Genomic DNA, 22,338 nt, shown 5'->3' with positions numbered 1-22,338 from the left:
TGCTGATATCTGGGGAGAGCATTCCAGGTGGAGGGACAGCAGGTGAGGCAGGAGCCTGTCTGGAACAGGCAACCAGGAGGGCAGTGTGGCTGAAGTGTGATGAGTGAGGGGGAGAGAGGTCAAAGAGAAGGCCAGAGGGGCCACCAGAGGCCAAATCCTGGAGGGCCTTGTAGGCTATTGGGAATGACCTTGACCTTTACTCTTTTTGAGATGGGGAGCCATTATACTACTCAAGTTACACTTTGAAAGGATCACTCTGGATCTACTGAGTTTAAATTAGATTACAGGGGTGACAAGGACAGGAGCAGGGATGCCAGTTAGGAAGCTAATGCAATAAACTAGGTGAGAGATGGTCCATATTCTTCCAGTCTGAGGCCTTCCCTGACGAGCAGGCTTCCTGGCCCCAGCTAGCCAGACCTATCCTTGACAGTTGCATAGGATGCTTCTAAAGGTTAGGTTCCCTAGGTGCTCAAACCAGAGCCAGAAAGCTGCCAGGTGAGTCCTTAACTGAGTTGTAAGCCAAAGAGAGTATAGGAAAAGCTCTAAGGGAAGGGGCCAAAGACCAGGAGAAACAGCTCAGGGCAGTCGGTCCACAAGGCAGGGGCCAGGCTATACGCTATAAGGCTACAAGGCATCTCAATAAGGGACACTATAAGGAGTGCGTGCTGTCTGTCTGCCCCCCACAACCCCTCAAACAATGCTTGGGACTTCCAGGCCAGGAAGCAAGAGCTGTTCCTTTTAGTTTTACAGATGAAGCCAAGTTAGAGTGAATCTGTAAACTTATTTAGAGATCTTAATGAGATTACACAAATTGAAAGATGCAGCAAGGGGTAAAAATCGGCTGTGAAAATCATCAAAACCAAGGAAATTTCAAGCACAGCCTGTGAAAATACTTCAGGGCTCAACAGAAACGTCTCAATTCCCAGTAATATTGCATTGGCCAAAAAGTTCGTTCAGGTTTTTCGTAACAGTGTAATGAAAAACCCGAATGAACTTTTTGGCCAAGCGAATTAAAAACTGTTAAGACATCTACACATACATATATAATTATAAATCTGTTACTAAACACTTATTCCATTAAAGGAAATGCCCCACCTTCACCCAACGCACAACACAGAAATGCATGAAACTAAATTTTATCTCAAATGCTTTAGGGAAAAGCTCCTCACAGTGGTTATCTGGGGGAGGAGGTGAAGGAGAGGGGAATTTTTATTATCTACATTATCTATTTCTATAAGTTTTAACTTATTTACAGTGAGCCTATAATTTTATTAAATAATAGTATTAATTTTGAGGCATTAAAAAAAGCAATAAAGGGACTTCCCTGGTGGTGCAGTGGTTAAGAATCCACCTGCCAATGCAGGAGACATGGGCTCGATCCCTGGTCCAGGAAGATCCCACATGCCGCGGAGCAACTAAGCCCGTGTGCCACAACTACCGAGCCTGCGCTCTAGAGCCCGCAAGCCACAACTACTGAGCCCACATGCCACAACTACTGAAGCCCACACACCTAGAGCCCGTGCTCTGCAACAAGAGAAGCCACCTCAACGAAGAGTAGCCCCCGCTCGTCGCAAGTAGAGAAAGCCCGCACACAGCAACGAAGACCCAATGCAGCCAAAAATAAATGAATAAAAATAAATAAATAAATAAATTTATTTATTTTTTTAAAAAGCAATAAAGACATTAACCAAAGGGAAAAGTATACTGAGGCGCTAACTACTTAAAAGGAGCCCTTGGGGCTTCCCTGGTGGCGCAGTGGTTGAGCGTCCGCCTGCCGATGCAGGGGACACAGGTTCGTGCCCCGGACCGGGAAGATCCCACATGCCGCGGAGCGGCTGGGCCCGTGAGCCATGGCCGCTGAGCCTGCGCGTCCGGAGCCTGTGCTCCACAACGGGAGAGGCCACAACAGTGAGAGGCCCGCGTACCGCAAAAAAAAAAAAAAAAAAAAAAAAAAAAGGAGCCCTTGGGTAAATAGCTTTGAAGAGTGAAGAGATATAATGATGTGAATAACTGAACCTTATTTTATCTGTATCGTGACATTTTTATAATGCTAGGGATTTATTTGTAAATATAGGCAGGACCTAGTTTCTTTTTTTTTAATTAATTAATTAATTTTATCTATTTATTTTTGGCTGTGTTGGCTCTTCGTTGCTGCGCGCAGGCTTTCTCTAGTTTTGGCGAGCAGGGGCTACTCTTCATTGCGGTGCGCGGGCTTCTCATTGCGGTGGCTTCTCTTGTTGCGGAGCATGGGCTCTAGGCACGCGGGCTTCCATAGTTGTGGCTCGTGGGCTCTAGAGCGCAGTCTCAGTAGTTGTGGCGCACGGGCTTAGTTGCTCCGCGGCATGTGGGACCTTCCCGGACCAGGGCTTGAACCCATGTGCCCTGCATTGGCAGGCAGATTCTTAACCACTGCACCACCAGGGAAGCCCAGGACCTAGTTTCTTAAATAATAAAAGAGAAGTACATTACCCAAGCAAGTTCTAGAAAGATTACTGATGAGTGATAAGATTGCATTCTCTGGGTATCATTAATGAGTTAAGGGCAATCTTTTTCAGAATCAAAGTGGCCAGACAGCTTCCTGCAGTCCTATGATTATTATTTCTCCTACACATCTCTGAGGCATTTAGACTTAGGTCTGCTCAAAGAGCTTAGGGCTAAAAAAGGAAGTTAGCACATGACCTCTCTTATTGTTGTATTCTGCCATGGTGATCCTTAGAGTAGCAGGAAGGGCTTTGTACTATATTACACAGGCTAGAATTAGTAGACAGAAGGGGACATAGTTAAGGTGGAACAGTTGTCTGAGCTTTGAATTCTTTTGCTTTTTTAGGTTTTGCTGCCTTGATGTAGTCTAAGTACAACTTGGTTTCAAGATATCTAATCATAGATTTTTTTCCCAGTTCTGTTCTCGTCTTATTTTTGACATACACATACAAGTACAAACAATTCTGTTAACCAATGAAAACTACAAGATTTTTGGTCCGAAGACCGAGAAAGTACAAAGGTCACAGTCAAAAAAGCTTTGAAAAGATTGACTTACCACTGGATTTAATTTCTCGGACATAATTACTAGGGAACCAGCCTGTTCTCCCATTTAATGTGCCTTCCCACCAGCCTCCTTCTTCAACTCTAGTGACATAAATGATGTCCCCTTTACAGACAGACAGTTCATCTTCATTAGTCTGCTTAAAGTTGAATCTCGCCTTTACTATCAACTGGTGACTTCCATTTTCCGTCATCTCCTGGAGAAACAAAAGTCACACCAGATTAGGCGCTCATCTCAGTGAGGCAGGGGCAGACATTCTATGAATTTAGGCAAATAAAGTAGGGTGACCAAGGATAAAACCTCAGGTCCATCTCAGTCTTGAGTTTTTAATTTAGGAACGGGCCTAACATGGGTAGGTCTTGGGGGAATGAGGGGAAGGGGATTAATAAAGCCCTCAAAATTGTAGGCAAACTTTTGCATTTGTGAGAATGTGTATTTTGGAGGGGGTCATAGCTTTTATTTCCTTCTCCCCCACCAATTATCTAAAGATATATATATATATATATTTTTTTTTTTTTGGCCACGCCGCTCAGCTTGCGGGGATCTTAGTTCCCCGACCAGGGATCGAACCCAGGCCCCCTGCAGTGGAAGCTCGGAGTCCTAACCACTGGATTGCCAGGGAAGTCCCAAAAGATACTTATTTAAATGAGCCAGGAAACAAAGTAAAGTAATAAACTATCACACTCTGCCTCTACCCAACACCCGAAGTCTTACATAATTCCGTGACCAAGATTAGGTACCAACCTCCTCTCATAAAATCTGCCTCCCCCTTCCAATTACTAAGAATATCTTAAATTGGCTAAGACTTATTCATATGCGAAGATCAAATATCCCACAGTTACCTAAGTCTGGAGTTCTTAACCTGTCACATGTCCCTTTGAGAAGCTGATCGCACAATAAGCCTTGACCCAAAACACAGACCAGTAAGTTCACACACACAGATTTTACAGACAATTTGAGAGGGCCCAAGGGTATGGAACCATAGAGTGCTCATCAGCTTCTGAAAGAGATCTGCAGTCTCCAAAGATTAAGTGCTTTGGAAGTAATTAAAGTACTTTGGAAGTAATAGCTCATGAGGGCTTAAAGCAAGTGGGTGGATTTTGACAAGGAATAAAGGTCTCAAAAGAGCAGAAGCTAGGGCGCTCCCTCCCAAATGAAAGCTCCCATGGGGGGGTGGGGGGGAGGGAGATGCAAGAGGGAAGAGATATGGGAACATATGTATATGTATAACTGATTCACTTTGTTGTGAAGCAGAAAATGGCACACCGTTGTAAAGCAATTATACTCCAATAAAGATGTAAAAAATGCAAAAAAAAAGACCAAATGCAAAGATAACCGAGCTATCCCAATATAGGAGCTCGTCCTGGGCTCAAAAGGAATGCAAAGAGAAAAAGAAAATGACAGCGGCAATGATGAGAGCAAGTAATATACATTGATTGCCTTCTACGCGCCAGGCACTATTTAGTTCTCCTAATAAGCCCGGGGGGAGAGGGGAAATAACAGCAAACTTCCCTCCGGAAGTCGCCCTAATGACTGACATTTGCATAGCATTCTCAGTTGCTCAGTTCTAGAAAGGGACAGGACTTTGGGGCTTCAACCCCGATTTTCAGACTCTGCCCCACATGCCTTTGATTTGTTCCCATGGGCCAGCCTGAACTGGGGCGAGGTTCCAAATTCGTTTTCTCACAACGCCCCAAACAACAGGATGGCTATGTCACCACCTATGGAGATGTAACCGAGATAGCAATCGAAGTTTACAAATTTTAAAACAGGCAGGGGGAATTGGGGACCAGACTTACCACTGGCTTTGACTGCCTTTGCAGCCCTGGAGCTGGGCTAGAAACTGCTCCCTGTGGGTTTGTCTGAGAGCTATTAGCAGCGCTAAGAGAAGAGGAATGTCCACATGGCCTTTCTGAGAGCTGATCTGTGAAAAGAGGAAAAGGCACCGTAAAGAGAACCCCTTGTGTCAGAAAAACATCTACAGCTTAATATTATCTTTCACGGGACATTATCAAAGGCAACCTAATCATAATTCTAACTGCTCTCTGATGAACATGCCGAGCTTATTTCATTCCCCCCCCCCCCCCGCCTCCCTTTTTGGTGACCAACTTCTTTTCTTAACCTTACTGGCCATTGCTCTCCAGTAGAATGAAAAACAGCGACAGAACCACATTTTCTCTTAACCCATTTCCCTACAACTCTTCCCTCCTGAACCCGTTGCAAGAGTATGCCTGTTAGCCCAGGCAGAACTATATTGGGTACCAAACAGCTGTTTGTGGCTCTTATTACTTTGAAATATTTCAAATTTCTCGCTTTGTTTTTTGGCCTATAACTGAGTGGTTCTTTTCTTCCTCACATGGAACAGTCTGTGTGGCACATATAATGTAAAATCCCTCTTATGCCTGGGGGAAGGGGTGAGGAGAATGAGAATGAGAGAGAATGTGTGTTTGAGAAAGATGCAATCTTGATACTGGAATTATTTTTTAAAAAAAATCAAACTCAAGAGTCTTCTCTTCCTTGAAACCTTGTGAAATTCAATCAGCCCGGCGCTGAGCTGGGTGTTTTCAGTATGGCGAGAGCCGTACTAAAGGGAGGAGCTGGCTTCCTGACAAATTCAAATGAGGGTTCTTTTCCTCTCCATTTATTTTTAAAAGATATAAACTGCAAAAGTCTAAAGCCCAAACATTCCCGAGGCGACAAGCTCAGTATCCAAGTAATTTCCTTGATGCTGTGGGTTTTAACTTTCACCTCCTTGTATTTTATAAATATCTGTGGCAAGGGAAGAGACTGGAAAACTTGCTAGGAGAGTTTGGCAAAGGAACATATAATTTGTATGGCATAATGTTCGAATTATCCGATCCTCCCTGCCCAGAACTGGAGAGTTGTCATGTGTGTTAAATATAGTTACTTGAATTAGCTGTACTTTCTGCTATACGCCTTGCAATAGCTCCAAAGCATTTTCTTCCAGAGAGCAAAAGAACAACTTCAGAGAAGTATTTTTACATTTATTGCTATTATATACAGCTCTTTTGACTAAAACTATAATTACTTGATAGCTTCCTAGATGCTCCAGCCTATTTGGCACTTGATTATGTTGTCTGTTCTTGTTCTCTCGTTGTTTCACGTGGGTAAGTTGAGTCTCCCTAAATAGACGGTAATTTTCTCCAGGGCAGGGACCAAGTCTTACACTTCCTTTGTGGCACCTGGCGGTGCTGGGCACACAGCCTGTTGACTCTCTAACGGTTTGAGCATCAGGACCCATGATGGAGCATCAGGGCTCTGGAGTCAGTCAGATGTGGGTCTGAATCCCAGGTCTGCTGCTTACTTTCTACTTGGGCCACTATGGGCCTGACTTTCCTTATCTGTAATACGGACCTAATACTAACAGGTCCCAGGCTTGTTTCAAAGATTGAATGAGACCACCGATGGCTTTTAGGACAGCAGAGACCCATGGTAAGGGCTCAACACATTTTAACTATGGTTATTACTGCCCAGCTGTAGGTAAGATACTATATCACGGAAGGAATGAAGTTATACTTTAAGGTTGTCATCATCTGCTTCGCATTTACTAGGATTTATATTTCATTCCGCCAACGTGATGCATACTAAACATTTAAATAAATGATGTTCTTTTCACTCACTATGAACCTGAGGTTTCATTTCCAGCGCAAGGTTACTGAAGGGTTCCTTAACATGGACAAAGGCATACAGAAAACTATGAGAAAAAATATGTCTCTGGCGGAGAAAGGGAAGTAACGGCTGCATTTTGTAAACTTTATGAAAAGGGGAACTGATATTTTTTCCTTTTTATTTTCTGTCTTGTTATACTCCACTGCCTATTCAATAGCTTTGAATGAAATTGTTTCTTGGTTCTTATTATATTAAGGGCATTAGAATAACCTCTGTGACAGTTATGTTTAAATCCTAAACTATGACAGATTAAAGTATCTGGCACCCATCAGGGTTTCTTTAGGGGGAGGAGAGAAGTCGCCCCAATCGCACAATCCTGGCCATAGATAGTTGGCTCCTAGGGTAATCAGAGACATGTGAACCCAAATGTGTCACCCAGAACCCATCTATCCCAAGCCCTGCTTACCTTCTGTTGCTTTGCTGACAGCTAAAAGAGTGCTCAGAACCTTGGAGAAATTGACCCCTGCATGAAGGTCATCAGGATCAAATACCTGTGAGAAAGGAAATTGAAACTGTTAAGACACTGTAAGTATTCAACTCAACAAACCAAACTATCAGAAGGCCACTTCCTCTAGCTCTCAGGAGAAAAAAAAAATGTAAAAGCCAAGACCCAAACCTCTGTATACCTTTGGGGGAGAAATGAAAGCAGCAGCTGAGCTGCCTAATGACATGTGGCAGGCCATCAGTGAGTCAGAGAGAAGCAGTAATGGGAAATGAGAGCCACGCCGAGGCCAGGGCCCACTAGGAAATGCACAGACCTGCTCTTCTGACCTGAGCCCATCAATACTCTCAGCCCAGTTACTGGAAACTGTGCTGGGTTACAGTCAATGCCCATCACCTACAGAAGGAGGGGAAGCCTTTGTAACACACTTTCCTCTGTACAGTTTATTCACTGTTGTCAGCCAGGGCACTGTCTGCAGGGCTTTCCTCTCTGCAGCCCATCCTCCCCAAGGCCACCCACTGGGTCCCAACTCCATGTCGCCCAACTTTCTGCCCAGGCCTGCCTCTTGCTCCCAGCCTCAATGCCCGGTTTCTGCCCCTTGACCTTGCCCCTCTCAGCTCATCTTCATGGATTTGACCCTTGGGCGGCCTAAGCCTATAGGTTCTTCCTGGCCTTAGGTGACTATTCCAGATATGACCTCTGACCTTCCTGGTATTGCTCAACTGCCAGCAGCAAAACATTAAAGAAATACAATATTTCACTTGGCCTGTCGCAACCACCATTCTGATATCCCACTGTCCCTAGGGAAGATACCAAGCAGTTGTTATTTGAAAGACAATTGTTAATTTAAAAATGTATTCAGGGCTTCCCTGGTGGCGCAGTGGTTAAAAATCCACCTGCCAATGCAGGGGACACAGGTTCGAGCCCTGGTCCGGGAAGATCCCACATGCCGCGGAACGACTAAGCCCATGTGCCACAACTACTGAGCCTGCACTCTAGAGCCCGCGAGCCACAACGACTGAGCCCACATGCCACAACTACTGAAGCCCGCACACCTAGAGCCTGTGCTCCCAACAAGAGAAGCCACTGCAATGAGAAGCCTGCGCACCGCAATGAGAGTAGCCCCTGCTCACCAAACCAGAGAAAAGCCCACGTGCAGCAATGAAGACCCAACGCAGCCAAAAATAAAATAAATAAAATAAAAATAAATAAATTAAAAAAATAAAATAAAATGTATTCAATATCTTGTAATAACCTGTAACGGAAAAGAATCTGAAAAAGAATAGATATATAGATATAAAACTGAATCACTTTGCTGTACACCTGAAACACTGTGAATCAACTCTATTTCAGTAAAAAAAATTAAAATTTTTAAAAATATAAAAATTAAAATGTATTCATTGTTTTAAAATGTATGGAGGCGTCTTCTAGTCTCATAAACGTGTATTTGAATCGAGAAGTATGCTCAAGTACAGGCACAATCTATTAATCTGCCAGCCAATGATGCCAATCTATATATATCTATAGGTAGCCCGACGCCCACCTTCTGGATGGAAACACACCTTCAAAAGACATTTCATTCCAGGATGTCTAGAAGTTTGCACCCTTTTTTTTCCCCAACGTGGTGATGGGAATAAAATGTACCTTTGCACGTTGGACATGGTTGGTAATGAGCCTAGGATTTTGAAGGATCTGTCTTCCCGTCAGGTAGAGACATTTGTTCCACATCTAATCCTCATGTTTTCTGGGAGCCGCGTCAAGACCCAATTTTATCTTTTTTGTGTACATATTCTAGAAGACCTAAAATCGGTCTCTCGAATGAAAATATAGAGTGTCGGGGCTTCCCTGGTGGCGCAGTGGTTGAGAGTCCGCCTGCCGATGCAGGGGACACGGGTTCGTGCCCCGGTCCAGGAAGATCCCACATGCCACGGAGCAGCTGGGCCTGTGAGCCATGGCCACTGAGCCTGCGCGTCCGGAGCCTGTGCGCCACAACGGGAGAGGCCACAACAGTGAGAGGCCCGCGTACCACAAAAAAAAAAGAAAGAAAATATACAGTATCTATTTTTTTTCAAATTTGAGGGGGCATCAGTATAAACAATATATGCAAATGTGTGCCCCTTCTGAGACTTAGAACTCTTTTTTTTTAATTTTTTTTAATTTTTGGCCGTGTTGGGTCTTTGTTGCCGCACGAGGGCTTTCTCTATTTGCGGCGAGCGGGGGCTGCTCTTGGTTACGGTGCACAGGCTCTAGGCACGCACAGGCTTCAGTAGTTGTGGCACATGGGCTTCAGTAGTTGTGGCACATGGGCTTCAGTAGTTGTGGCTCGCAGGCTCTAGAGTGCAGGCTCAGTAGTTGTGGCGCACGGGCTTAGCTGTTCCGCAGCATGTGGGATCTTCCCGGACCAGGGCTCGAACCCGTGTGCCCTGCATTGGCAGGCGGATTCTTAACCACTGCGCCACCAGGGAAGTCCCCACACTCTTTATTCATTTAATCAATGAATGTTTTGCATTCAAACTTAAAATGACTGAAGAGCCCAATCACATCTAAAAATGAAACACTAATACACTTCTAGCAAAGGGGGAATGTCGATATTACTAAAGAGTTAAATGACACTACGATCCAAATATGTTCCTGAATGCTACAGTCTAAAATGCAAACGTTGGACTTCCCTGGTGTTCAGTTGTATTGGTACTTGGCTGAATTTGAGAACAAATAAACTGATCAGAAAATGAAACGTGCATCAACAAGAGGCACTGTGTCTGCTTGAGGGAAGTTGCCTGCACTATACACAGTTCCCTTTATAGAAAACCTCAATACACTAGAATTTACCCACAGATGCTGTAGTGAAGCACTCGGAACTCCATAGGAAGAAGTTGGAAGAGGCCTCTCGGGACCAGCAGAGAAGGCAATGCCTGAGGGTTATGATTTCCAAGCAGATGGAAGGTTAGATAGAACCATGAATGCCCTCGACGGCACTGCACCCTCACGAGCCTCACATGGAACAGTACCGAACATTCCACCCCAGACCTTTCTTCCATGCACTTGAGATTGGTCACCTACTAAAATAGAAATATTATTTGGAGGGAGTGCAATACTTTCAGCTGTTATCAGTCTTTCACATCTTAGTGGAAACGAGAGGTGTGAGACCAAGTTTAGAGATGATGATGTGGAGAAAAACTAAGGGCACTGGCGCCCAACTGGGAAAAAGCAAGGGAGATTCCCCCAGCATGGAGAGGGTGCGGGCAGAGCAAAGAGAAGTAGATTCCAATACAAGCCACTTGCCTAGGCCTAATCCCAGCCATTTATATGTGCAAAATGGAGAACCAATTCCCCTTTTCTATCTGCAAAGCAGTGGGATGGTTAAAAGGTGATGCAAATTTGTACTTTGACGCCGTTATGCGATTTCACAATACAAAGTCCCGATGCCACTCATCTCCCTATACTCTGTGCAAGCCTCACTCGCCCGTTTAGTGTCTCCGGTATGAAACTGAGTCCCAGATTAGCTGAACTTTCTTGATTCCTATTTTGGTGCAGAAATTAGCTGCTCGGTTCCAGTTGGATCTGTGAAGGTCAGATGAACAGCAGGATTCCCTCCCTCCATTTACCACTACTGTGAGGCAGACAGGTAAGAAAGGATTGCTTCTTAGACTACAGCTCGATGGTTTCAAGGTCCCACGCCTGCAATGGGATGAGGCAAGGTTCAAGCATAACAACGACAAAAAAACATTTACTTTACGCTGGGTAAGCAATAGGAGAGACAAGGATTAAAGTTCATTCAAGATTTTTTCTTAAGTATTTACATAGAGCCAGCCTAAGGTCTAATCCTACATCGGCAGCTGAAATCAGACAAGGCATTTCATTTTTAAACATATCCCCACATTTTTCCATTTTGGAGATCCACAATGACAGCAAAACCTATTTTCCATCCACTAAACACCAGGTGTTAATTCTGAACCATTGGGGATCTGCCAGTATAAACTGCACAGAAGTTAATATTTATATGGCTTTACAAATAGATCCTTTCTGGAGGAGTTTTCAGTTTCAACATGTATGCTGTTTTATGACATTTTCCCTAAACTGAGAAAAGCAAGGAAGCACAGGAGAAGACACTCCCCCCAGCCACTTGGTAGTCCTACAGCTACGATTTCTTGACTTACAAGCCCTTGCTATGCGCTATATGCTGACACCATGCTTGGAGTCTTCATTGCCCTTGATTCTCCGAACAAGCCTGTAATGTGTCTACAATTATTTCCCCCATTTTATAGATAAGTAAACAGTGACTTAGAGTAAGCAGTTAAGTCACAAAGCAAGAAAGTGATGGAACCAATAAAAATACACAAGAAAGTGCTCCAAGAGGCATCTTAGCCCTGTATGCCCATTTTATGTTTTCATAAGACATGAAAAAGATGAGAAAGAAATCTGTGAGTTTGTACACAAAAAGAAATCCCTTGCTGCTGTCGATATGTTTGTACACAAAAAGAAATCCCTTGCTGCTGTCGCTATGAAATCCCTTGCAGCATCTGTACCATACGCAGTAAGTTTGTTACAACCTCTAAGATGACTTAATTCAACTAATTGTGACAAAGAGAAAATGGCCTATATGAGAAGACCGTCTCCCCAGGGGCTTTGCCTAACTCATGTGCTGTCCTTCTCATTTCAAGGGGCAGCCCTGACCCAGCAGGCACCTGGTCATGTTTGCCAGAAGGGGGTTAGGGCTGCTCTGAGTTACTTCTATTTGTTCATCTGGTTCCATCGTCCACATAAGTGAGGTGTTAGCTGGGGGTGGGGGGTGCAGGGGGAGGGCGGCATCCAGCCCATGGTTATAGGACCAAGTGAAACCATTTCTCGGCATCATGCTCTCAGCACCTGAGGTAACCAGTCACGGCCCCAGCCACATCCTTGTTAAGAGAAGAAGCCATACCGTATGCTAGTTCAGATACCTAGTGATGGGTGACGCCTGTGATGCCTCTAATGTCATGTGGCTTCAGTACCATTCAGTGAACTTCACTTAAAGTTAATATAGGGTTTGAAGTGATCACAATAGGCTCCATCACTCAACTATTAAAGTCTAATCAACTGCAAAGCAAGTGATTCAGTGGGACCACATGGACATAGCTTATGTTTCAGGCCCATTTTTTAAAAAAAATTCCAAATATTTCAGGAACATTCCATCTCTTCCTTGTTCTTACTGAATAAGATCTTAACTTAACTTAGCCCGTCTTGAATCACATTCTCTTATCCTCACAGCTGAGCACGCCGCCTCTGTTAACCCCTGAACTTGGGAGGAAATGTCATTACGTTGTGCGACGGAGAAGCAAACCTGAGCTGCTTAGTCGTATTTCACCGGGCGGCAGTGCTCCTGGCTCTGTGGACATGACCTGGGATGCTTCCACTCAGCTCCTACTAAAAGCAGCCACCAAGTCAGCAACAAATAATGCTCTCAGCTCAGAAGCTGGACTCAATTCGTCACTGGTATTCCACTTACTAGAATACGGTGGATGGCATGTGTGCCCTGCCTGGTTTTAAATAATAACTGTTTCAATTTGATATGGAGTAAACCCTGCTCTCTACTTCTCTCTTATTTCCTTCCTTTCTCTCCATTTCAGCAATTTAGGGAACAAGATGTGACTTATGCATGTAGTTGCAATAACATCAGTATACTGAAAAGAGCCCTGATGTGAGGGTCAGGAGACCTTGACTCCATCCCAGATTTGTCACTGCCGAGCAGTCGTGAGGACCTAAGGAAAGCAACACTACTTTCTTTGTGGCTCTGTTTCGCATCAGGACAGTGAGAGATGTCTTTGACCAAAGGAGCACAGGAAAAGGACTGCTGGTCCATCATCTGAATAGGGGCTCCCAAAGGCAGCATCTCGGCGGGTCTCCAGGGTCCAGAATCTGGCCTTCAGTTCTCAAGGCTCTTGAAAATGGACTTATATTAACCACATTCACAAAAGGCCAATGCAGAAGCCAAAATGCCAATTTACTAATTAAAAAAAAAAAGAACCATGAAGAGGATTGGATACTCCCATTTTATGGGCCAGATCACTCTCTCCCAATAGAGAAATCTACACAGTAAGCCAAATTACAATTAGAAATTTGCTGGATAAAACAGAATCAAAGCAAAGGGAGTCTGGGGTATCACGGCCTAACATAATTATTACCTGTTTAGAGTTGATTTTTTCAAAATGTCATTTTTTTTACATCTTTATTGGAATATAATTGCTTTACAATGGTGTGTTAGTTTCTGCTTTATAACAAAGTGAATCAGTTATACATATACATATGTTCCCATATCTCTTCCCTCTTGCATCTCCCTCCCTCCCACCCTCCCTATCCCACCCCTCTAGGTAGTCACAAAGCACCGAGCTGATCTCCCTGTGCTATGCGGCTGCTTCCCACTAGCGATCTATTTTACGTTTGGTAGTGTATATATGTCCATGCCTCTCGCTCGCTTTGTCACAGCTTACCCTTCCCCCTCCCCATATCCTCAAGTCCATTCTCTAGTAGGTCTGTGTCTTTATTCCTGTCTTACCCCTAGGTTCTTCATGACATTTTTTTCCCTTAGATTCTATATATATGTGTTAGCATACGGTATGTGTCTTTCTCTTTCTGACTTACTTCACTCTGCAGGACAGACACTAGGTCCATCCACCTCATTACAAATAGCTCAATTTCATTTCTTTTTATGGCTGAGTAATATTCCATTGTATATATGTGCCACATCTTTATCCATTCATCCAATGATGGACACTTAGGTTGTTTGCATCTCCGGGCTATTGTAGATAGAGCTGCAATGAATATTTTGGTACATGACTCTTTTTGAATTATGGTTTTCTCAGGGTATATGCCCAGTAGTGGGATTGCTGGGTCATATGGTAGTTCTATTTGTAGTTTTTTAAGGAACCTCCATACTGTTCTCCATAGTGGCTGTACCAATTCACATTCCCACCAGCAGTGCAAGAGGGTTCCCTTTTCTCCACACCCTCTCCAGCATTTATTATTTCTAGATTTTTTGATGATGGCCATTCTGACTGGTGTGAGATGATATCTCATTGTAGTTTTGATTTGCATTTCTCTAATGATTAATGATGTTGAGCATTCTTTCATGTGTTTGTTGGCAATCTGTATATCTTCTTTGGAGAAATGTCTATTTAGGTCTTCTGCCCATTTTGGGATTGGGTTGTTTGGTTTTTTGTTTTTGAGCTGCATGAGCTGCTTGTAAATTTTGGAGATTAATCCTTTGTCAGTTGCTTCATTTGCAAATATTTTCTCCCATTCTGAGGGTTGTCTTTTGATCTTGTTTATGGTTTCCTTTGCTGTGCAAAAGCTTTGAAGTTTCATTAGGTCCCATTTGTTTATTTTTGTTTTTATTTCCATTTCTCTAGGAGGTGGGTCAAAAAGGATCTTACTGTGATTTATGTCATAGAGTGTTCTGCCTATGTTTTCCTCTAAGAGTTTGATAGTTTCTGGCCTTACATTTAGGTCTTTAATCCATTTTGAGCTTATTTTTGTGTATGGTGTTAGGGAGTGATCGAATCTCATACTTTTACATGTACCTGTCCAGTTTGTCCAGCACCACTTATTGAAGAGCCTGTCCTTTCTCCACTGTACATTCCTGCCTCCTTTATCAAAGATAAAGTGACCATATGTGCGTGGGTTTATCTCTGGGCTTTCTATCCTGTTCCATTGATCTATATTTCTGTTTTTGTGCCAGTACCATACTGTCTTGATTACTGTAGCTTTGTAGTATAGTCTGAAGTCAGGGAGCCTGATTCCTCCAGCTCCGTTTTTCGTTCTCAAGATTGCTTTGGCTATTCGGGGTCTTTTGTGTTTCCATACAAATTGTGAAATTTTTTTTTCTAGTTCTGTGAAAAATGCCAGTGGTAGTTTGATAGGGATTGCATTGACTCTGTAGATTGCTTTGGGTAGTAGAGTCATTTTCACAATGTTGATTCTTCCAATCCAAGAACATGGTATGTCTCTCAAAATGTCATTTTTTAAATGGCCTATATATAAATTCGGGCTTTAACTTGCCACCACTGCCTCGTGGGACTCGAACTGCAATTGTGGACAGCTTTGACCATCTATGTCCTTTTGTCTCTGTGGATTTATATAGAGTCACTTTAGATAATTAATACGGGCTTCTAGATGACTTGGACCTCATCTCATCCACAGCTAGGAAGTCAAGCTCCCCAGACCTCCTGTAATAGGAGCAAAGACCTGAGCGTAATTGTCACTGCTCACACCTCATCGAGAAGTCCCCAAATCCACTCCGGGATGGCTTCCTCAGCATCACTGACATCAACGTATCCCACCTTATGATCGCCATTCTTCCCTGTTAGCACTCACCTAGGGCAAAAACCGCTTTCTCCACAACAGAGATTTATCCTCAGTTGAGTAGCAAGTGTTGAGGAAAGTGGCGAATGAATGAGGAATGATACAGGCATCTTGGTGGGGATGGTCCCAGGATTAAAAAGAGAAAGAACAACTGGCTTTGGATAATCTCACCGAAAAGAGAGTAGGCACGAAGGAAAGTGAAAGATGAAATCTCTCTTGTCAATAGCGTTTGCCAAGCCAAGGGTGGGAAGCCAGAGGCTTAGAACCAGCTGCCTCTCAGCCCGCTGGCCGCTGTGGCCCTCCCCCTGACCCTCCTCCTGTGCCTCTGTCACTAGAGCCACACTGGCTGCCAGTTTTGAGGGATGCGGGCGGATGGGTGATGCCCCAGCTGCTGGAGCATCTGTGCACCAGAGCTGGGGGTGTCCTTCCCAAGCCTCAAGCCACCACCACGTCGGAGAAGGGGACTTACTTCTTAGTTGTGAAAATTGGAATGAGGAACACATTTTCCCAGGGACATAGTGTCACCTGCGCCACTTAGTCTCTATGACATCCACAGTTCAGCCACATTAGTTATTAAACTAGCCGCTGTGGGCCAGCCAGAAAACAGAATCACCACGTAGCACCTTGTTTCTATGGGAAAATGTGTTCTGTGTTCCTAACAATAACTTAAAAACAAATATTTGGAAAATAATCCATTTTTATACTGAAGAATGCCTGAACATGGGGTCCCAGATCAACGTCCTCATCCTTATATTTCTTCCTTGTCCTTTCACGTAAAGGAGGAATTAGAAAAGGAGGAATTAAAAAGAAAAAAAATGCCCTAGACACTCCGAGTACTATTTATTTTGGAACTCCCCGTGATGAATCCAGTGACACGTGTGAAGACCATGAAAATAAGCTCAGAAAGTGTAACAGCCGACAGTTCCTGACTGTTTAACCGTCCAGGCGGTTAAGGAGGAGACTCTCCTGTGAAGATAGGGTTCCTGCAGCCCCTGTTTTCCTAGGAGCCTCCTGCGATTTAGGGTTGGAGCCCGAGAACCTAGCAGAAGCAGCTGCTTCGGGACAACTTCATGCACAGGAGAGACTGGTGTTAAATGAGCCCTACCCAAAGCTGAGGGAGGGAGGAGGGCAATGAGCACAGGAGCCCCTCCTCCAGCGGTCTCATCCGCTGCCTTCCTTAAAGTCCTCCACTGACTCACCCTCACCTCTCTTTCTTCTGAACAGCTACAGCCTAGCAGTCTGGGTAGATGCTGTAATATTCTGTATTTATTCTGTGAGGGTTAAGATTAGCCCTGGCTTTCCCATTGGAAAGCCAACTGTTTGCAGTGCAAAGGGTCCCCCAGCCCTGGTCCAGCATTCAACACATGAGACACTCGATAAATAGTCATTCATTGGTGGCTTGACGGAATGGACTGTCAGAGAAACTTAAATATAAATTGCACCTAGAATGTAAGCCCCACGAAGCCAGTTCTTTCCAACCTTTTTCACGGCTGGATCCTCAACGTCTAGAAGAGTGCCTGTCACATAGTTGGTGCTCGATAAATGTTTGATGAGTTAATGAAAGTTTAGAAGCTCTCCCCAATTGGTGATTAATTATAATTGAGGAAAAGGCATTGCCGAAATTACAGTAAAGGCAAAAAGAAATATCATTAAGGAAGAAAAAAATCCATTTCCATGTGACTTTTCAGGAAACATCTGTTATCTAAAATAATATACACCTGTGCTCATCTGCAAACTGAAGCCCTGTGACCATGACATGACCAAAGATGCTTCAAACTCCATGGTGGTGGATTTCATTAACTCGTCTGCCAATGCGATTACTGGCGTGTCCCAGGTAGTACAGGTTCCTTTAAATCTCCTCCCAAAGCACCATGATGTGAGCACTATAGAGAAGGGACACCGGAAAGAACTGGGAGATGTTACTGTTTGGCTGGGCTGGGCTATCTTTTTTTTTTTCACTGTTTATTGTAAAATAGCTTAAATGACAGCCACTAAGAGCCACATTCACCTGTTCATCCCTTGCTCTAAAAGAGGCTCTGAGTCCCAGCAGGGCACATGGGATGTGGCAAAACACGGCAAAGTAACCCACGAGAAGTAAGAAGAGGTGATAGGCAATTGGCAAGACTACGAATCACACACCTGAAGTCCCTCTTCCACCAGCTAATCCGGGTGGGAAGGATGTTGTACCAAAGTTTCTCCCACTTTCTTTCTTTCAAGATCACCTTCAACCATTCATTCGGCAAAGACTTTTGGCGCACTTTGCTTACGTCTCTATGTGAGTCACTTTTTCAAGCCTGCCCTTTTCAGAGATGTCCATCAATGCCTAACAGACATCAATCAACCAATTAATTAACTAATTAATTAATTAACTAATTAATTTTCCTCCACCTGACCCCAAACAGGATCTGTGCCTAGGAAACCATCCAAACACAGGAAGGTGGGTGCTCGGGAGCTCAGATAGCCAAGCCATCAGGAATGGTGCTTTCAGTTAAAATTCACGTCTCTCAGCCTAAGGTAACCCAGCCTATAACTGCCTACAAGGTCAAGTCCACGCTCTTCGAGCCAGCATTCAAAGTCCTTCTCAAGCTGGTCCCACAACTAGCAAGCCCATCGTTTCTCATCATCACCTCTTTGTATGCCCCAGAATCCTTTGCTTCCTTCACCGTGCCTCTCTCTGCTATGCACACTTCTCCTTATGAAAAAGTTCCCTCAACTGTCTGAATCCTAGCAGTCCTTAGGAGCCCATCCTCCATCACTCTCTTCCATGGGGTCTTCCCCCAACACTACACCTCAGTACACAAAGGGCTTCTCTTTCTCGCAACTCTGTATTATGCTCTAGATTCTGGAAGCTTGGCTACCTAGCCATCCACTTCTACATGCTGCGAAACTCCACTATTTCCCATACACATGCTGCCTTTTTCCACAATTCTCAGTACTCACCATGTAGACAGTGCACAAGCACTTGCTGACTATTCCTCTTTCCTTTCAACCAAAAACTTAAGCAGCTATTTCTTCCACCAGAAACACCTGCCCTTTGGTCATACCTTCCCCAGAAGGAAAGACAGGAGAAGGTAATTTTTTCCTGGTAGAACTTGATAAATCAGGCCTCATATATTTTCCATCACTTGGGAAGATAGATGCTTCTTTTTGAAGAATATGATTGAGAGAAGCAAAGAAAGCTGGCAAAGCATTTACCTCACCCAAAGGAAGTGAAGTTACTACCTGGGATCATTTGGAAGAATCAAAGTTACGGAGTCCTGGATGTGCAAATCTCACATGTGGACAGCCCAGTGAAATCGAGAGAGTTTGGGTAACATAAGGAATAAGAAGAGACCTGAGCACTGCAAAGGCAGAGAAGGTCTTCCAAATGACACTGTGGCACCTAATCTCTCATACTTTTCTTTTTTTTTTTAACTTTTAAAAACATGAAACAGGTGCTCCAGCTTGACATAAAGAAAGTGAGTAATACTGTATTAGGAAGGACCCAGCTTTCTTTTTAGCCTTATTTTCATCCACTAAAGAGTCATTTCTATGAATAAAGTCAGCTGTTGATAATGTACATATAGACTGTTAGATATGCAATCTATCTAAAATAAATTTTTAAAAATTCATTACCCATTCAACAAATATTTACTGAACACCTGGTATATGCCAGGCACTAATACATAAATTTGTTTTAAGATAAGAAATAAAAAGGATGCTATATAAAATCTAGCAAATAAAATCACCCACAAGTATACCAGCTGTCAAACGTTGTTTTTCATTCTGTTCTCTTTGCTTGAAGATGATTTTTTTAATCCCCAATCAGGATTTTCCCCAATCCATCCCCAAATACCAGCATATCATCAAATAATGCAAACTGGTCATTTTACAGTAAAAATGCTGATTTACACTATCACAACACACATTTCTCCAAAGAAGTGGCTAAATTTCTTTTGTTAGTAAAATACCGCATTCTCTTGGTTTGCATACATTTCTCAGAAATTATTGGTAAGTAGCCCCAGTTTGCTGGAAACCTAGCCATGAAGAACAGACAAATTACAAGACAGAATGTTCCTCAGTGTTGAGACCTGCTTCACAGGCCGGGCTCTTCATAAAAGCTGTTAAGAGCTTGACCCCTTCGAGATGCCTCTTAAAGTAATATCCATGTGTTTCCAAAGCATGAGGAAACCTGTATGTTATTGTCTAGGGTGAGACAAGTCCTTATAACACTTTCACTCACTGCTTTGCAAACTGCTGCATTTCCTCCCACCTTAATTTAATTCCTTCTCTTCCCTATTGCCCTATTCAATCCCTCAATTGACATGTCTGATCTCTGTAATAATATTCAAGTCCCCAAGAAAGTATAAAGCTGGGATTTTACTCTCTTTCTGTAAGCAGAACTAAGTTAGGAAGGTAAATCTTCTGCCAAGAAGTCAATAAAAATGACACGTGGCTATTATGTCATCTGGGGTGATCCACATCTCTGAACCCACACACCCCTCTGTGTGGAAGGGTCCAGTTTGCCAGGGTATGACAAAGCGGGGAGCTAATTAGACAGATGTCTGGTGTTGTAAGTCCATCTTCCAGATGACAACAGAGGAAGTGGCAATGCAGATATGGAGCAGCTTCTGGACTGAGTGGACATACACTTCCTCTAAAAACGTAGGTAAGCAAAGACCCTAAGCAATAGGCAAGTGCGCTCACTCTTCTTCATTTGCAATTCAAAGGCCAGACCTTGTACTTCCTTTTGGTACTAACCCCAAGGTCATCATGTTGTGCTGGCAATGTCTTCACCTCTCAGATTGATCCTGGGGGGGTCACCTCAGTGATAACGTATGACCAAATTAGAATGGGGCTGGAGTAGGGGAGAGTGGCCAAGATTGTGTGGTTTGAAAAAAGGGCTGTATTGTGCTCTGTTGCCCCAGAAACAGCCTGGATTAGAATCAACATTAAAACCAAATTAAAGGGGTTTCCCTGGTGGTGCAATGGCTAAGAATCTGTCTGCCAGTGCAGGGGACACAGGTTTGATCCCTAGTCCGGGAAGATCCCACATGCCGCGGACCAACTAAGCCCGTGCGTGTGCCACGACTACTGAGCCTGTGATCTGGAGCCTGTGAGCCACAACTACTGAGCCCACGTGCTGCAATACTGAAGCCCGTGTGCCTAGAGCCCGTGCTCTGCAGTGAGAGAAGCCACCGCAATGAGAAGTCCGCGCACCGCAATGAAGAGTAGCCCCTGCTCGCCGCAACTAGAGAAAGCCCGCGCACAGCAACGAAGAACCAACGCAGCCAAAAATAAATTAATTAATAAATAAATTTAATTTAAAAAAACAAATTAGAGTTGAGTTAGATTTAAAACAAGATAACTTTGACACCTCCCATCAGGAAGATTCAATTGATCAAATTTTGCAATAAAATGCCTTCCTTTTGGTATTATCAGCATACATTCAATCCAATTCAGAAACTATATTTTTCCCTTTTAAGTATTACATACCGTGGGGGGGGGTTGTTTCTTTTTGTTTTGTTTTTGTAGAGGCAACTGATTTTTTTTTTTTTTTTTTTTTTTTTTTTTTTGCGGTACGCAGGCCTCTCACTGTTGTGGCCTCTCCCGTTGCAGAGCACAGCCTCCGGATGCGCAGGCTCAGCGGCCATGGCTCACGGGCCCAGCCGCTCCGCGGCATGTGGGATCTTCCCGGACCGGGGCACGAACCCATGTCCCCTGCATCGGCAGGCGGACTCTCAACCACTGCGCCACCAGGGAAGCCTGAGGCGATGATTTTTATTTTCTCCCCTCGACTATGCCCAAATCAACAGGTTTATTACTTATTTCCTGGGAGCAAGGGGGAAAGTTTTTGTCAGTCATAACCAAAAGCAAAAAACCATTTGTTGAATTGTTTAATTCAACTAAATCAGGAAGCATCTTGCTCTGGGGTGGATTTTTAAATTTCAAGCTATCGTAATTACAAAACAAATGCATTTGTTTTACAAGACACACCAACTATTTCATCCAGGTAAACAACAGAAACTGAAAATATCCTTTTTACACATTCTCCTAGTTTATGCATAGACTAGAAAAGAGTGAAAGGCTTTCCTGATTTTTCAAGTCCAAGAGGAATCCGTCCAAACCGTTTCTATTATTAGCACACAAAATGGTAGCTAAAGAAGTTACTGTGGTTAACAACTGAATAATTCATAGTCTCGGAAGAATTCTGTTGCTTTGTCTTCTCCACTTCCTCTTTAGAACTGGATCCCCAAACATATTTCTAATCCTGAGTTGTCATAAAGGCAACCATATACAAATTCTTCTCAGCACTTAAAAATTGGCCACACTAAGCACTGAGAACTACAGCAAGACATTAAGCTGGAGACTTAATAGGATCTCTTATAACCAGTTCGTGAAACTCTTAAGATTACACATATATTGTCAGAAATTAGAGTCACAGGTTCCAGTCTGTGTCCCATGGATATCACTGGGCTATAACATCACTGAAATTTAAACCGCCTTTATGCAGTCTTCCAAATAAAATATGTAAACACAGTAAATATGACCTACAAATAATTTTAAATACATTTCAACACCCTCTAATCTAAATTCAAATTATTTTCTATGAAGTGAGGCACTGAGAATTTCAAGTCTGGAAAAAGAAAAAAAACACTTCAATTAGTGAGTGAAAGAGGTTAATAATGTTGACAGGATGAACATTTCTGCTGTTCGCCATGACAAGAGAGGTCAAGCCCGCCACCACTCTTCATCTAAAATTCCCAGAAACTGTCAACTTTATTTTGTCTTCAGAAGAGGGATGTTAAGAATTAGAAAATATGTAGGGATTTTAACCTTTGACTTT

General features: G+C 43.4%; 2 protein-coding genes across 3 annotated transcripts in view; one reads left to right on the top strand and one right to left on the bottom strand.

Annotated features, from left to right (window-relative positions):
• LOC132418498 (N-alpha-acetyltransferase 11-like) overlaps positions 1 to 22,338 on the top strand; it is a 581,283-nt gene that overhangs the window by 457,983 nt on the left and 100,962 nt on the right. The gene's annotated exons all lie outside the window — the stretch shown is intronic.
• ARHGEF6 (Rac/Cdc42 guanine nucleotide exchange factor 6) overlaps positions 1 to 22,338 on the bottom strand; it is a 119,058-nt gene that overhangs the window by 80,952 nt on the left and 15,768 nt on the right. For both annotated transcript variants that reach the window (XM_060002341.2, XM_060002342.1), the window contains 3 exons: positions 7,140 to 7,224; positions 4,843 to 4,967; positions 3,038 to 3,239 (listed from right to left, as the gene is read on the bottom strand). In XM_060002341.2, the coding sequence (XP_059858324.1) occupies positions 3,038 to 3,239; positions 4,843 to 4,967; positions 7,140 to 7,224 (412 nt within the window). The remainder of the gene's footprint in view (positions 1 to 3,037; positions 3,240 to 4,842; positions 4,968 to 7,139; positions 7,225 to 22,338) is intronic.

This window comes from Delphinus delphis, chromosome X (assembly GCF_949987515.2).
Source record: "Delphinus delphis chromosome X, mDelDel1.2, whole genome shotgun sequence".
Classification (NCBI taxonomy): domain Eukaryota; kingdom Metazoa; phylum Chordata; class Mammalia; order Artiodactyla; family Delphinidae; genus Delphinus; species Delphinus delphis.
The sequence above is the reverse complement of the archived record's forward strand: the minus strand, read 5'-3'. Positions and strand labels throughout refer to the sequence as shown.